This window comes from Chaetodon auriga, chromosome 7 (assembly GCF_051107435.1).
Source record: "Chaetodon auriga isolate fChaAug3 chromosome 7, fChaAug3.hap1, whole genome shotgun sequence".
Lineage (NCBI taxonomy): Eukaryota > Metazoa > Chordata > Actinopteri > Chaetodontiformes > Chaetodontidae > Chaetodon > Chaetodon auriga.
In genome coordinates, this window is record NC_135080.1 from 4,170,978 (window position 1) to 4,188,989 (window position 18,012).

Here is an 18,012-nt window from a genome sequence, read left to right on the forward strand (position 1 = left end):
GCCACCCTGCACACAGCACAGACATCTGCCGTTTTCACTCCTCTCACTGAACCAACTTTAACATTTCCCATTCTCAATAAGGGTGCAAATGAACAAGCGAGCAGACTTGAACCAGGATATCTGGAAGTGGCAGACATTGCTGTGATGCCACTCCTTGTAACTAACTGAGGGCCACCTTTCCTCTCTCTCTCTCTTTCGGCACCAGTGAGACGGGATGCTGCGCTGCAGAGAGAGCCTCAGCCGGCTGCAGCGGCGGAGCCCGACTGAGCAGAGAGCAGAGTAGACCTGCGACCAGCACGACGCACAGCAGCGGCACGAAGCTCCCTGAAGTGGAGGCAAAGGTTTGGCGCTCGAGGGGAAAGAGCTGGAAGAAATCCTGTATTCACTGCTCTTTTTTCCACTTGAGGATGTACTGTTTACGCTGGCGAAGCAGATAGAGCGGCACAGGCGAGGACCTGGACTTGATGTTCGTAATATTGCTGCGTGCACAAGCGCTATCATCTGGGAGAGGAGAGAAAAAGTGAGACGAGGGACGACTTTTTTTTTGTATTTCCGTGAGTAAACAGTTTCTCTGAAGCGTTTGCATTTGTTTTTGCTCGCGCTGGCTGCAGCTTATTGTGCAGCTGAATGAGTGAACGCAGGTTGTTCAAACAGACAAGTTCTGCTGACACCGCTGCTGATCACAGTGTGGATTAAACCCCCTCACGGCAGCTGGATAGTTTGGGATGGTGTCATTTAGCTCCATAAGTTTCTAACCTCTTCCTCTTCAGTCTGGGTTTATTTCTGCTTATGCTGCCACAGTAACTTCTGCCTTTTCCCGAACAGTGAATGGACACCAAATGAGGCATGTGGAGGTGTTGAAGATGCACAAACACACCACAAAGTGAAATGAAACACCTCTGCTGTTTCTTAACGCCTTGAGGAAGTTGAAATAATCTCTCCAGGTCTGAGCTCAAATTAAAGGTGTTCCACACTGACAGGCTTGACATGAGAGATTCTTTGAAATGCATTAACAGTGAAGTGTTTTTGAGGTGTTGCTGCCTTTGGAAGGAGCTCTAAGGGACCCGTGGAGGTATGTGGTGGAAGAAAAGAGCTCTCATGCAAAGGCAAAGGCAGGTCCTTCTTGTTTTTTGGGGGGGAGTGCATCTTTAGGTTAGCAGAGCAGGAGGCTTAACACACCACTTACCACATAAGTAGACCCACAGGAATTATCTAATCAGAGATATGCAAATTTCCCAAACTCTAATTTTGTGGCTTCGCTGCGGTTGAATGTTTAGTATAATGCTGTCATCTGACTGTGCTGGTGACAGTCAGGGTGTGCATTGTGGCTTGAAGGCACTCAGACTCCCGTTTGATCCTATTGATTTGTCTTTTTCAGGGCTGTGTTTGGAGGAAGGGGCATTATGAAGCTATTATTCAATTAGGAGCATGATGCCAGTTTTTTTTCTTGAAGTTTGTGTGACTTTCTTGTCAATGACAGCAATTAGCAAAGCGTTGGCAGATAGGAAAGGAAAATACAACCTCTTGAAATGTGTCTGCTGTCAGTAAATCCCCCTGCTGCTGCTTAGCCTTTTCCTCACACACACTAGGAAACATCACACTATTTTAAGGCCAGTTTCTAATTTAACCTCCTTTAGTATGTCACGACAATATTCAAGACTCCTTAAGGTTTAAAACATGAACATTTGGACCAGTTTCCCTTTCTAAAAATACTGGATTTTGATTGCTTCAGTCACTCCAGAATTTGACACAAATTCTGTTCAAGTATAGCGGCACTTACGCTGCTGGTAGAAACATCAAATGACAGATGTGCAGGTCCAACATGTGGCTCGGAGGCTTTCGCAAGAAAAAAGGAAAAAGTTGACAATAAGGAAAAAATATGATAATTTTCTCTGTGGAGGAAATTTGTTTCCATGCTATTCTGTGAGGCTCGAAATTTCCTTGTGACACATGTGGCAGCACTGACCCCCAGTTGACTTACATACTATATGATGTATGTGTGTGTGTGTGTGTGTGTGTGTGTGTGTGGGTAAGTGAGAGTGGGATATGCACAGAGAAAAGCAGCCCACTCACTCTCTTTTTGCTTCGAGCACAATTTCATTCACATTCTTTGATGGATTGTGAGTTGAGAGCATGTACTGCGCTGTGGTTGTGTTATATCGTTCGCAACATGGACGCAATCAATATTCAATTTTGCCACCATGTAAAGAAATTCAGGCCGATTCAGCAAAATTGTTTGGCTTTTTGTTGTCTGACACAAACTGCTGTCTTGACTTTTGTCAGGTTATTTTACCGACTAGCAAATGATTTGGCTGTTTGACTCAATGGTGCTTTTCATATGCGTAAAAAAATACTAAACGACGCCTTAAATTTACAGCGATAACTCCATCTTTGACTTTAAATCAGTGCTAAAATCATGTAACCTACGTCAGAGTCTAATGCTGCCATCGCTTCCTGCCCGCGTTATACAGCATCCATTAAGACTTAATGATGGAAGTCTAACTTGAAGTCATGCTTGTGAGTTCAAATGGGCCATAATTTGCCATAATGTTAATCTAGATATACTGTATATTTCATGAGACTTAATGTGCATGAACGATTGTCATCAGGCCACTCCAGCTCTTAGTTTAATTTCCTGAGATCATCTGAAAATGGTTCATCTCACCAAGGGATGCATGGCCAACGTGGCCAGACGCAGTCCTAATCAAAGGGAGTGTCACCTGCACATCAGGGGAATGGATGGAGGCGATGAACAGCTGTGCCTGTTTGACTTGGCACAAATTAGAGGTTATCCCTATCCTTATCGGATGTAAATCAGCTATTTGCTTGCAATACATGCTTTCAGATGTTTGTGAACGTACTTGAGGCAGGTGTGAGATGGAATGCAAATGTGCAGATTGGCTAACCTTGATGGAAATGGAATATGTCTTCAAGTTGCAGCTGTCCCATCCTCTTAAATGAAATGGTTATTGACATGGACCAACAAACATGTATTTAGGGTATAGCTAATTGAAAGTGACAACTCTGGTGAAGGCTAGCCCTCGAGACACTTGAGAAAAAAAAAAAATGCATACCAGCAGTGACAAACGATAGAGGCCAGGGATAGCAACTGTCTCACCGAGACAATGGCACCCAAGGGAGCCCTGTTTTCACCGACAAATCAGAGACTAATAAAGTGAAAATAGACAAAATGTCTTGCAGATCACACTTCATACTCAACTTGTCCCTGTTGTTTATATAACGCAAGCAAAGATGTTCAAAGACAGTGATGCGGTATCACGCTGTGCAGCCTGTATAAAGCGTATAGAGTCAGTCTACAGAGCAGTGTGTGTTTATTCCTCTGTAGTGACAGTGTTTTGTGTGTGTGTGTGTGTGTGTGTGTGTGTGTGTGTGTGTGTGTGTGTGTGTGTTATGCTGGGCATCCTGAAATCTGTGAACAACATGTTTTCCACTGTCCACAGAATCCAAGTAAACCATAGCAGTGACTAAGATATAAGTCGCATCCTGCTCAGATGTGAGTTGACGTGCATTTGTTAGATTAAAGAAATTATTTTATATCAGAACAGTTGGTATTCTTGACAGTGGCAAACTCCTCCTTGGCTGCCTTCCTATCTAGCACTTTGTTTGTAAGGGAGGCCCACTGGTCTTGCAGAGCCTGGAAGAGAAACGTCCCTCAGGACTCATCTGACAACTTAATTTATATAATTGCTTGGAAGCATCTGCGTAAGAAAGAGCGACTTTCAGCACCCTCCTCCACTTGTCACTGCTGTGAATGACTTGGATTTGATGTTCAATGAGTCAAGCAGACAATCTTAAAGCATGTTGATGTTGTCATACTAAGGCATGTGTGAACTACAAATAAGCACTGTTAATTTGATTGCAGCGTTGCATCCTTCTTATGGACGACAGTTTCATGTGTTCAGCTTGCATTTCTCATGTTGCTCTGATCTGTCTCTTGTGATGCAGCCGGCAGATTGTACAATACATCCTTGCACTATGAATGAATGTGGACATATGTTATGCTCGGGTTTCAGCTGGGAAATTCAACTCAGTTTATTTATTAATGTAATAAACGAGCAAAATAAAATCACAAAATGTCAGAAACAGAAAAATATGAAAGAGAAAAATGCAGCTTTATGCCTTTGGAATTCAAGTTTCTCTCTTTCACTGAGCTAAGACGAGCTGAAATGACCTTGTTAGCTCATCGCTTCATTCAAACTTGATGGGGCTCACTGAAACCATCTTGGTTAGTCTTTCTGCTGTTTTATCACCAACTCTTGATTCAGCGAGTGAGTCGTGGTTGCTGCGTCTGGGTTTGCTACCTGAACAGTCTGTGCAGCAGCTCTCACTCGCTCTTCTGAGGCAAAATAAAATGACAAAAATCGCCCCAAAAAAAGCCAGCTGGCAGTGGACATATTTGTCCAATGGCCCAGCTCTGTGTTAAGCAATCATGTCATTGACATGAGCGACGTGTCAGCGTCCTTGATTGGCCTTTTCCTCCTGATTTCTGCAGCTAGCTATTCCTCTGGTAGTTAGCAGCTGATCTGAATGGCTGAAGTAACTTGTTTTGGTTATCAAATGTGTGCCGCAGCCCCAGGCTTGTTAATTATGCAGTCCGCTTATCTGTTTGTGTTTGCGGTGTCCTCATTGTGTTAACTTTGAGCAAGTCACCTGCGGATACCCAATGGCTGTTTGTGAGAATGTCAAATTAATTGCTGTTAATGTTATAATTGCATGTATGGAATGAGACGGTGTGTTTGTGAGTAGTATTTAAAACAAGGAAAGCCAAAACACACCAGTGATTTATTTATTTATGTGGCCTTTATTCATTAAGATTCCGTTATTGTGGCAACAAAGCAAACCTTTTGCCTGTAATATTAAAATCTGCAGCATCACACTTTACACGGAGGATTTCTCCTTTCATCACATTACTCGTGTTGGAATAAGTGGTAGTGGAGTAGGTTTGATTTGTCTTTGGAAATAGTTTGTCAGTGAAGTGAACATCAAGTATTTGTGGAGATGGTATGGAGAGAGCAGTGATGATGGTGATGGTGGGGAATAGCCTGAGGATGGAGTGTTTTCCAGTAGGCAGCTCCTGATTTTATGTGACAGTAAAGGGCCTTATCTTCCAGGGCCATGATGAAGCACAACACTCTTTGATTTTTTATCTTCCAAACGTCTAACAATCTCATGCTCTAGACAGATTAGTGAGATGAAGGTGTAAAAATGGGCTACGCGGTTTCTGGGGAGTCAAATGCAGCCAAATGCAGGGTCTAAGGCTATATCTGCATCGTGCTGATAGTACAAAATGAAAGATTAGCTTAAATTACTGACGTGCTTTTGACCTTCAGGTTCAAGAAAGTCAAAAAATAAGATTTGTGAATAGGAGTGAAAATACGAGTCGTCTCCTGGCGTGATTTCATTACTTTTAGCAGCAAACAATAGTGTGTGTGTGGCAGACATTAAATGGGATAAAAAGGGATGTCATATGAGGTTCTTGCATAAACTTTGGCTGAACTTGTGGCAGCAGTATGTTCTTGTCTCCTCATCTACGATCAGTCGGTCCATTCAGAAATCTGTCTTTTTCATTGCTGTGTTGTAAGAGAGCATCTCAGTCTTCACGGTTTCTTTTGTACTCTACATTTATTTATGTTTCTTATTACCTCAGACAGGTCATTGATCTCGAAATAATTAGCTGGGGGCATTTTTTCTCCATTTTAAAATTCACTGGAGCCTAAACCTTTCTTCACGAGTCTTCCTCTATTTCTGTGTTATCTTAATAAGTCAAACCTCCAAAGAGACAGAAAAACTCTGGGCGAGCATCAACAGCGTCGGCAGAAATCAACGGCACCTCAAGAGGCCGATGAATTTTCATGTAACATTCATTGTTGTACCTAATTATGTAGAATTACCTTTTTGCATTTTGATCTTTAACCCTAATGAAAGTGTCTTCAGGCCCTGTTGATTAACAGTCCTGTTTGCCGGCTCATAAATGCAGAACTGCCTCTCATTTTCTTGTAAAAGCATGTCCTGAAACAAATAACGCGCAATATCCTTCCAAATGATCTTTTCAATAATTAATTGGATCTTAAATCCTACGCTGTTGCATCTTTCATACTTTTTTATTAGATTTTCATTTTCACCGTCTTTCGTGTTACATGTTCCTTTCTTATATTGTAGGCGTGGAAGCTTCCTGAGAAACATTTTGTGACTGTTAAAATGCTTTTCAAAGCTCTTTTTTTATTTATGCGCCATACATGCTGTTCAGAGGCTAACGCCAAGTCCTTCGGAGCTCAAACAGTTTATGAATCCACAAAATAACCCCTGAGGTCACAGTGCTGTTCGGCAGGCGTGTTTTTAGTTAAGGCCTTCTGAGTGTCCACTAACTCATGGTGAGGATGCACTGTGACGTCTCCAGCATTTCTGGAAAGAAGGCAGCAATGCTATGAGGAGGAAGAGTGTTATAGGGTCACCTTTCTCACAGTACTAAGTCATGCATCCTGCAGAATCATGATGAGTTGCTACGTTCCACTCTCATGCCTCCTTTCTCCCGAGAGATGAAATGTGTACGGAGATATCTGTCAGAACGCAGCTATCAGGGCTGCTGGGCTGAGCTGCACTCGGCCAGTGCGCCCCTGCTCATTGTCTTACAGCAAACACTGTGTTTATTTTACCCAAGTGAGGTAGATTTTGTTTTCTTTTCCTCAGTATCCTTCTGTTCTGCTGTGACATGGCGGCACTCATGAATGGATAATGACGACGTTCAGCGACTTTCTGGTGAAAATCTTGATCTGATATTAACAGCACATAAAGTAAATGGCCGACTTTAATGTGAACTGGGAATATTAACCAGAAATCTGCATCTTATTCTCCAGGAATACATCAGTATACAGAATGCACGCTTTAACAAATGTACGACTTAATGCCGGTAAAATGTCCTCTAGACGTTGGGACGATATGAAGCTTCATTAGGCATTGGGATTAGACGGAAGCACTGATGCATGTTGCAGGAACTAAAGGACAGAAAGCTGCTCTTTGAAGCTTTTATTCAAAGCTACTGAGTGGTGCATGCTGATGTTTGGTTTTACACAATTTGTTGATATCAGCTGTCAGCTGGTGTGGGCAGAATCAAGGCTGCCGTGAAGACACTTCAGGTGAGAGGAGTAAATATTTCAGCTAATACGTCTCACCACCAAACTTCCCCAGCTGATTACGTACATTAAGACAATTATTTCACGATTTTATTCTATTTATGCAAGTTTTCTGAAATTGTTTGTTTAAATATGCAAATTATGCATTGTCTTATTAAATACGCGCTCATTTGCATACATTTCCAGGACAGAAATCTGAAGTAAAATAAACACTAAATGTGTATTGTGTTCATTTTCTTTCCACCAGTCTGAAAGAAAACTGAGCAGTGCATGAAAAAACGATGTTTTTGCCGGAGGTGTCTGGCCTTTAGCAGGTGTTCCTGAAAGAAGAAGAAGAAGAAGAATATAATATTACAAATTAAATTTAAAAAATGTTGTTTGTGAGGTTTTGGTGTTTCTCAGAAATTCAGTGTTTTTGTTTTGCATGTCATGCCAGCTCTGTTATTCTTTCCATACGTGCAGCAATTTATTCACATGGTTGACATTTTAATTCACAAGTCAAACTTCAGCTTTCCTTGTAACACCTCCCAAAAATGATTAGCTCTTAATAAAAAGATAAGCTAAGCAACCTCTGAGCAGCAGGTGAGAGGTTACTGAGTTGTCTCATTTTCCAGCCGTCCAGTCGATCAATAAGCGAAATAGCTGACATAAAGGGAGGTTAATGAGAAATGTGACAGCAAGCGATGACAGAACATTATTGTTAGCAGATGTGTAAATTGAAATACTGAAATAACAGAAACCATTTAGGCCATAGCTTGTTTTAAAAGCACTCACTTTTCAGTACAGCTGTATTATAAAGCTGAATTCGCTAATCAGTGTCAAACAGGGCCACAACTGGATGTTTGCAATGAATCAGCTGCTTAAAACAGCACAAATCAAAGAGTGGAGGTCTGGAACAGACACGTATGAAGCTGCTGTTTCCAGTTTGTCTTACCACCTTTTAGTTTATATCAGTCTGATGTGAAAATAAAATGTTGAATAAGCCCAGACAGGCGAGATTAAAAAGTCTTGACTGCGTTGCAGTTAAAGGGCCCCTTCAGAATTTTTCTTGTAAACAAACAAAACTTATGTTTACACTCAGTGCCTCCAAAACCAGTGTGTATCTTTGAGGCCTAGCAAGTGTGTCAAGTGAATTTCTTTCCTCATAAAACATTTGCAAAGCTGAGTTTTTTACTCCAACACTGTAACACCACAAACAACATCACAAACGTTGGTTTTGCATTATTTATGTTAGCATTTGCTAATATCCATCACATCTATGCAGCTGTCTTGTGCAGTATTATGTATTTTTACTGTGCTTAAGATTTTTTTCACCGTGTTATATATTTTCTACTTTTCCACTGTGAAACTGACACAAGGCAATATTTTTCTCTTGTATATAATGCACATAATGCTCAATGACAATAAAAGCAATCTTGAATATAGTATATAGCTGATTTAATTTTGTTTGCTTTTTAACGTCTGTTTGCTCTTTTAATTCTTGCCACCTGTAACTTATCTTATATATCCATGTTTGCCAGGCTTCAGTACTCTTCTTCTTCACTGTCTTTGCTGGCGTATTGCAGCATGTTTTGTAGTTATCTATAACTTATTACTATTAATGATCATAGATTAAAGAAATTATGTAAAATTGAAATCCCCAATTCTGTTGCTAATGCTAACCAGCATCACTGTATTCTCCACAGAGGAGACAAGACACTCGATCATGGAGGGAGCCGGGCAGAGATCACATTCAAATAAAATTAATTAGATCTATATATCATTGCCACACATGCGCCATGGGACTGGACAGAGTTGCACTGTGACACACAAACTCATAGCTTTATTCCAGTGAGCTCCATTTTTCCGCTGTGACTCTTAAAAACTGACCACATGTTAAAAACGCCTATTTCTGTCACAAGCCTGTTTCTACGAAAGCAATTTTTAGGGGATGAAAGGAGATTGCAGGTTTTCCAAAGCACCTTTACTACCACCTTAAATTCGATGGTCCATACAATAGTTGCCATAGCAACCTGTGCCCCTTGATTTGAGCAGGAGAAATCAGGTCACATTATGGCGATGTTAGACGCGACCTTTCCTTCACCCCACGTCCAACACTCGCTATCCTCTTCTCAACCTGCCACTCGGTGTGCTTCTGTGCTTCTTGCCTTAATTGTCTGCATTCAGTCAGACATCAACGTAATTCAAAACACAAATTTCAATCAGGATTAAAAGCATCTCGACTAATTCACAGAGATCGCACCATCAAAGCGACACTTTTGAGAGGGCTTTTAAAAGTCCATCATTCATTGTTTAATGGATTGACTGAGAAGTGGGAATATATAGCATGAGGATACGCCAATGATTCAGAGGTGAACACGTCATATTCAGATATATTTGTAAGATTCTGTAACGCTTGGCAGAGAAAAACTGTGAGAGCCTGTAATTTCAGCAGATAGAGCTTGAATTTTGTGTGGCTCCAGTGAATAGCCGACAGTGCTGCCATGTGATAAGTTTAGATTTCATTTGTTATTCTGACCCTGGGCACAAAGGCACTGATAGCTGTGTTTTTTTTTTAAAAGATCAGACGTTACCATTGAGCTTTGCATCACAGATAGTCCGTCTTCCATTACGTTATTCTGTGTAACAACATTTTGTTTGCTGCTGTTTTCTATTCATCTTAATACATCCAGTCGGTGCTGCACCAGCAGTGCCGTTACACATTACTACAGCACTACAGAATAAAACATCACTGCTACCTTAGCTCAGCTGTCTGGATCCAGATTAATTCATTTTAAGAAGCCAGTCGTTTCTGTCGCGAACAGTGTAACATTCATGCACAAGTGGGTGTTTCAACTGCGCTGACCTGAGCTGTAGAGATCCAACAATGAGCCTTGAGACGTCCCCTCATGTGCCAAATCACATACTCATTAAATCTCAGTTCCAGCAGAGCTCGTTTAAAGCGCGATTGTTTGACACACGGAACCTGTGTTTTGGAGAGACAAATTCAGCCGTTTAGCTTCAGGGGCTCCATACTGGTGTGTGTGTGTGTGTGTGTGTGTGTGTGTGTGTGTGTGTGTGTGTGTGTGTCTGTCTGTCTGTCTGTCTGCAGCAGCCTGAAATGGCCAGACTGTGTTCTGATGTAAACTCGATTGAAATATTCAGTCACACTTTATATTAAAGTGCACATATTCACCATTAACTTGCTGCTTATTTTCATGCCTATTAGCATATTGGCTCTTTATTGTTAATTATAAAGCCTTATTTTGCATGACCATACTCTGCAGCTGCCAGGCCATCCATTAAGGAGTTTCCCTCAATAACCTCCTGATTACTGCTTATTTATAATGAGGAAGTGAATTATGATTTTCATAACCTCAACCCCCTAATCCCAAGAATAAGGCATTAATAAGTGTTTTATAATGACCAATAAAGCGCCAGTGTCCTATTAAGATGCATATTAATAAGCAACTAGTTAATGGTGAATATATGTACTTTAATATAAAGTGTGACCAAATATTCTGCATGTAAATCTATATGATGCTTTACATGTTCATGTGTTACTGAAGAGCCTCCTCAGTTCAGAGGAGTCGTCTTTGTCCAGAAAGCAGAGCTGAGTCAATGCAGACGGATGTTACTGAGGGATGTTTCTGGGTTGATGGGTTATTTAGTGTGTGCCAGCCACTGCCTGTAGCAGAGCAGTGCTTTGTCATTGTTTTAAAGTCACAACGAATTCATTCTTTCAGATGTATTCTCTAAGGGAAGACCCTACAAAGACCCTGAATCGACACAGTGCTCTTAGGGATTGTGCCCTTTGGCAGTTTTAGGTGTCACAATCTAAATGTGCTTCATTCGAGATGAGAGAGGGTATTTGAATTACGGCAATTAACTGCGAAATGTAACTCACATCAGGCTGCATTTGGTAATCTGAAAATTGGGCATTTTCTGAACAGACTGGGCAGCTGTTCTAGACAGAACCCTTACAGGAGGTTTAGTCCACTTTATGAAGCACTAGGAGCCCAGCACATCGAGTCGGGTGCCTCTGGTTCATCGGTGATCATCTACGGTCAGACAGTGTGTTGTGTTCTTGAGACCAGCTGACATGCTTATTATGAATGAATACACAAATAATTGAGCTTGAAATTCAACATGACATGGTGTTGTTCTTGGCCTTCTGTTGTGTGAGTGTGCTGCCTCTTGATTGGCTGTAAATAAACAGCTGAGTTGGCTAAATGAAGCGCTCAGGGCAACACGTGGTCTCTGATGTTTCTTAGGTGTTTCGTACGAGAGGTGTGAGCTGCCACACTTTAGATGGGAATCCTTGGGCGACACTGTGTGAGTTAAACATCAACAGGAGCTGGCGCGGTGTTAATTCATTAGAACACAGAACTACATGCAGCTCCTGATGTCGAGAAGAACAAATAGCACATGTGGAGCAAGGAATGAATACCAGCTTTCACTTTGAAACAGGTGCACGAATGTTAATGTTGTAGTTTCTATTAAGAGCACACAAGCATCACAGTGGGTCAGCCATTAACTCCAGCAGCCACTAGTTTCTGCACACACCTGCTTTCTTACAACTGTTTTCTGCTACTTGTGCAGTTCAGCAGCACCTTGCTCACAGGATGTGTTGTATGTGAGCTTTATTTTATTTTTTCAAAGCTCATTGGCTGTCAAACTCAGATTTAGACATGTCAGGGTGATATATCATGTAATAGAAGTAAAGAAATAATGCTGACCCTGGTTTTATAGTAGAAAGGAGTTAGTCCGTAGTGCTACGAGTAGCAAACCTGCAGACCTTCACACTGTTTATTTTGCTCCAGGTTGAATCGGTGATGAGGTGGGAATGTAAGCATCCTAGTGGGAATGCTGTTTAAAACACTGGGGATCCTCAGAGCCTTTATTATTTATCCCACCGCCCGAGTACTGAGCTGCTGCTGCTTATTGTATTTTTTATTTTTGGCCTGATTTTTTTCAGAATGTTATCAATCAGATTGACAGTACTCACAAAAATATTTACATGCACCAGATAGACTGATGATGTTCACAGGCTTCATACCTCGATTCCAAAGCAGCTGAGATTCTGTCTAAAACAGATCAAATGTGATCATTTGCTGATCCTTCTTGACATAAACTCAACTGAAAACAGCACAAAGACAATATATTTAATGTTTGACCTCATCAGCTTCATTGATTTTTGTAAATTTGAGCTTATTCTGAATATGATGCAGTAACAAGTCGGACAGGAGCAACAAAAGGTCCTGGTTACATCCTGGGAGAGCACATACGTAGAACTGGGGAACGTAGGAATGACTCAGTCTGCTTTGCTCTGTGCAAGCTGGTGCTGTGCAGTTTGTACTAAATAGTGGAGCCGCCAGCTTGCAGAGAGCACAGCATATACTATTTAGATCTGACTCAAGATGATTTCTTGTTGAGGGAACAGCACTGTCAGGTTTACAAGAAAATACTGAGGCAGAGACGGCAGTGAACTGATGTGTGTCCACAGTTTTCTGAACATCCTGCACAAAATTGTTTCCCAATGTTAAACTATAGCAGCAAAGACTCAACGTATGGCCAGCCGTGATATTTGGTGGAATGTTATCTAGAGCTTGTTTTAAAGAGGAGATAACTGAGGCTGTAACACATGGAGTGGGTTGGGTGCAGCAGCGTGACTCAGTCAGAGTCAAGTCCAGAGAAACCCTTCATCAAAGGCTTATTGATTGTAAGTTTTTATTTGTTATGCACTTTTAGTAGAGGTAAAGACCATTTAGTTGTTTATTTAAACGTCACATTTCACATCCAGAGCATTATGATATAAATATGTGCAGGATAGATGAACAAGTTAATTGACAAAGAATGTTAAACTGACTGAAAACTGTATGAGCTTTATTGTATTATTTTCTGCTTTGGTGCTTAATTGCTTTAAATTACAGTATTATTACCAATGCTGCCACCTCACATGCACCACTTTCACTGTACATGCACTGGAGGCTCAAATGCATGTATATAAAGCACAGTGTGTTTTTTTTTTAGAGTATATGAAAAAAGAAAAACATGTTCTCACTTCTGGATTTATGAGCCATGGTGACACAGCTGGATTCATCATTTTTATGCCACTTTTCAACCTTTAACAGGCTTCATGATGGCGTGTGCTCCTCTGGCAAACATCTCCACCTCCGGTCAGTGTAATTCCCTCGATGGCCTCAGCAACGAATCCAACATTGAAATGACTTGACATCCGAGTTATTTAGGAAACGCTGCAGCACAGTGTTTGGGAGAGAGGGGCGAGGGGGAAGAGTTGTTCATATTTTCGGACATGGTGTGTTTTGCCGGTTGACTTTAGTGGTCTCCAGGGGTGAGTGTGTGAAAGTACAGGTATGACAAAACAGGTGACATTTAAAGGTGATATTTTGAAATTTGCCTGACTCAGCAGGGATGCGGTTGTTGCTTGATTTTGAGTTTTTTCATGTCAAGGATTTGGCCATCTCTTCAAAAATACACAAAATAACAGTTTGGCCTTTCCATGATCCCCAACAGCTGCAGAGATGATAAACACCTGTGTGGCTTATTCCTCCCTCAGTCCGGGAATGACAGCAGACATCGTTTCAGCAGCCTCTGCGCACATCCTGTCATTCATTCTGAAACAATGGTGGTTTTTAACAATGTCAGGCAATGCTCTTCATGATAATATACGTATATCTATATATATAAGTTGATGGAATAAGTGGCAGATTGTGAGGCAAGTTCCACACAATTTCCAAAATCTCAGAAAATTAGTTTCAGTTGCTCAAAAGGAGAATAATATTAAAGTAAGAAATGTCTCTATTCTTTACTTCTTAACCTATTTTCCAGCTCATCTCCGCTTGCCCTGAATCCCCCCACAAAACTTCATGTATGTGTGCCACTTCAAACCGTAGCACCTTCTTCACTTTTCAGCTTTGAAGTGTCAGTTTCTTCTCATACTCCATCTTCTCTAAGGTCACATAAGAATTTCAGGCACATACTTCATGCTCGCTTCTTCATCACGACAGCCATCGCTGGCTACTCATGTAATTTTACCACTGTGAAAGGTGCTAGCTCCATTCAGGTGTGCTCTATCTCGTGGTGAAGACAATAATTGCCTGTGCTGCGCTTCCCTTTTGTAATTGTCTTTTGATTGAGGTCATCAGGACAATTAAAACCATTGAGGGGTGAAAAGTGGCAGCAAGAGACTTGAGGCAGCTCTGCTAGGTGGTAGAAAGGATGAACAAAACGTGCAGGTAATTGCTTGCTGGGAGACCCGCTGAAGTCAGGATATCACACTGTAGAGAACCGCTTTGTCTATTCTACTTAATCACAGTGTATCATACGCCTTTTTTTAAAAAGGAGTCTGTTGAAGGCAGTAGGTGGGTGTCAACAGTGATCATGGGGGACTTAATTGTCCCTTTTTAAGAGGCTACATGTCTTTTATGTCATGAATTCAATTAGACCTCAGATCAAATAGCACAATGGCATTGCACTTTTTATCAACGTGAACAATGCGGTGCTAAAAGCTAAATGATCATGACTTGAATCTGTGACGTGCCTCTAACGTACAACATAGAGGGAATAAAAGACTAAAAATGCTGTCACCCAGCAATAACGGCAACGCTTTGTTCTTAAAATCTGGAAAAAAACAATTGGTTGTGTCAGTGTGAGGAAATTTCTCATGATTTGCATCTGACGGTATGCCAAACAAGACGTGAGATATGATTTCACATATTTGCTGTGGGGGCCCTTAGGCAAATCATTGTAATTTTTTGAAATGCTGGCTCTTAAGAAGAAGACACATCACTCAGCCAAGATTTGTCAAAATCGGGTCAGTAGTTTCTGGGATGTCGCTCGTGACGAAGGACGCGGAGATGCATGCACTGTTCAAATAATGAATAGGAAAGAGTTTCTGAGCATTCGCACGTCGTTGGCCTCAGCTGTAGCAGTCAGTGGAATGTCAGGTATGAGGCCAGAGCTATGAAATATGCACTTATCCCCAGGAATTCCTCATGTATTGTGTGACAATCACACTTTTTATCTACACAAGCCATTCTCTGTGGATGTGTACCAGTGAAGCGTGGGCAGAACAAAGTTGTATCTGTGTGGGAGATGACGGTGGATTTGTTCGAATACGCACTAAATGGTCCGAGGGTGTATGAGTAACATGTTCCCGGGCGGAAGTTAGGTGGTTTTCTCAAAGTGATTGCAAGGCTACCTAAAAACAGCATTAATTGTTTGCGTTACAGGCAGCGGCAGCAATTATCCATCTTACACTTTCGCTCGGAGTTTAGAAGATTTGACACAAACTTCTTGACGTTGACTTTCCAGCTGAATGGACGGTTAAGCATCAAAAGTAGCAGTGAGCAGATACATGAATACACCAACTGCAAAGAGCTCGCTGAAGCTTTAGGACGTAGCACTGATCCTTATAGTGTTTGCCCCAATTAGATTTTCATTACCCATTTGGATAACCATCAATGACCCCGTTTTAATAGACGTCATCCCAGGAGTTATCTTGAATGTAGCTTGAAGCTGCACGATCCGTCCTCACACTCAGTGGAGACTTCTTGTGCATAACTAAAATGCTTCAGATGAGTGGGTGTCATCTCTCATGGGAATGCTGATGGCCGCCATTGTTCCGTGTACAGATTGCACGCGTGTAAACCTCATCAGAGACAATCACGCTGATCAGGAGCATTCATGTCGCCCTTGTTAGACGTTGCAGGATGCTGTTACTGACTGCTGTGTGTCATTCTCATCAATGTCAGACTGTGAGCGAGACCAAAAGGGTTTAACGATTGTTGGAAAGCGGCCGTTTGATACCACTCATAACCACTTATAAGAATAAGTTTATACATCTAATAACATTCATGAAGAGGAATTCCACTCGAAGCAGAACTCGTATTATACTCCTCAGATTATTTTCCACAGCATATTCAGTGTCTGCAAACATGCTGCCTCTCTCAGCTACGAATGTGAGACTTGAATCATGATGTCACCAGGTGACCTTTTTGGAGCTGATCCAGTGAGACTGAATTAATGAATGACGCTGTGGGCTCAGAGGATTTTCATTTTAAATATTGCATCCAAATGAGTTTTACTTGAATGTAGGGCTTTCAGCTGTGATTCAGAAAATGTCCCAGTGTCCCAGTAAAATCACCATGGGTGCTGTTGTAGTGTCCCAGGAGTTGTGTCATTATTCACTGTCTATGAAGCCGCTTCAGGATCTGTCTGTAGTTGACATCATCACCACAGTCTGACTGTGTCTCAAGGAGACTGCTCATATTCGCATTGTTAAACTGTGGAGTGCACACAAATGTGCACAGGTTTGTCCCTTTCTGTGCTCAGTAACAAACATTTTTCTGATTGCAGCTTAATGATCAGCAAAAATCTGTTATAATCTGTCAAATAAAAAGTCATTTTGGGGATTACATTCAATCATCTCTGTGCTTTTTTGATGATGCCAACATAGTTTTCAATGTATTTTAAGCTGGTGGCACTTGGCCCCATGGATCTCTAAGATATCTAATGAGTGTGTGTTATTTTTCTAAGCAGAGAGGGGCCTTTCATCTGACAGTGCAGGTTTTCACCTGGTTGATGTGTGAGTCACACACACACTCACACAGAATTACTCCTGCTTTGTTTTCTGAGACAGTAACACCAGTGAGATCTGGCCAATATAGCAAGTATTTGAAATGAATTTGTAATGGGTTTGTTGAAAATAGAAAAGATTTCATTCTTTATGCATAGACGGACGCTGGGACAGTGCAGCACTGCACATGCTGTGCATGCGTGTAGGTGTTAGTGACTTAGATGCATTTATCATCCACAGACACGTCAGCCGTATCACAGGAAGCAGAAAACTTGCGTTACACTTCGATTATTTCAAGTTCTCACCATTTGAAACTTTGCAGTAACTTTGTTAGACAGATATTTTGCTAAACCCTGGTCTTCTACAGTTCTTCCTCGTGCTCGGTAACTTCAGTGGAAAATAGAAAACTAAACACATTGACCAAACTTTTTTTTTTTTTTGTTACATCACAGCAGAAAATTTGATTAAAATCACTAAAGTTTAATGCTTTTTTGAGCAGGAATGAGCCGTGTTCACACAGAGCTGGATGGGTTTGGTGTTTGTTACTTATTATAGATATTATATTTTATTCTTTATACACAGAAATTCAGCATTTATTGGTGATTTGAAGACAGGGGTCAGACAGTCTTTAAGAGTGGTGATTCTTAACTTTACTGCAACACATTTTTACTGTACATCGCTAAACAACTTTGACACTAAATGTTGAATAAGTCATTCCCGTTCGGAGGCGGTTGTTGGAAATAATCTGTAGATTTTGCTCTCAGAATTCAGCGTGTGTTCCATAGAGGTTTGCATTACTGCAGGACTCCCGCAGGTCTCTCTGGTACCGAAGCAGTTTTGAGTGGCCGGGGTGTGTTTTAATAGCTGTGGGCAGTGATGTTAGAATGCTGTGGGTTCAATGAAAAAATAATGAACATAGTTGACATGGAGATTGTGGGATATTCAATGATAAGCTGGCCCCATTCAGACGAAAGCAGAGTGTTGAGATGATGGAAAAAACAAGAATCACTGAAAGTCTTCTAAATCTATAAACTGGTAGCATAAAATTAGAATATTAGCCTTTTCCAACAAATTAATTTAAAATCCCGCATTTTGCTTGAAATTGGCGTCATAATGATTTTTGGTTGTATTTCATTTTGTGGGAGCGTGTTTCTGATGTGGACACACTCAGGGAGACTATTGGCCACAGCTTAGGGGACAATGGTGAAAATCTAAAAGACACAATAGAGCAGAATGTGCAGCAGACAGGACCTGATCTAAAACAAGGTGAACATTGACATT

General features: G+C 41.2%; 1 protein-coding gene across 3 annotated transcripts in view; it reads left to right on the forward strand.

The window, feature by feature from the left end:
• The first annotated feature begins 203 nt into the window (after window positions 1-203).
• cntn5 (contactin 5) overlaps window positions 204-18,012 on the forward strand; it is an 87,813-nt gene continuing 70,004 nt past the window's right edge. For 2 of the 3 annotated variants that reach the window (XM_076735561.1, XM_076735562.1), the window contains exon 1: window positions 326-520. In XM_076735561.1, coding sequence (XP_076591676.1) covers window positions 465-520 — 56 coding nt within the window. In that variant the 5' untranslated portion in view covers window positions 326-464. Of the gene's footprint in view, window positions 555-18,012 lie in introns of all 3 variants that reach the window. The other variant, XM_076735563.1, reaches the window with a different exon arrangement.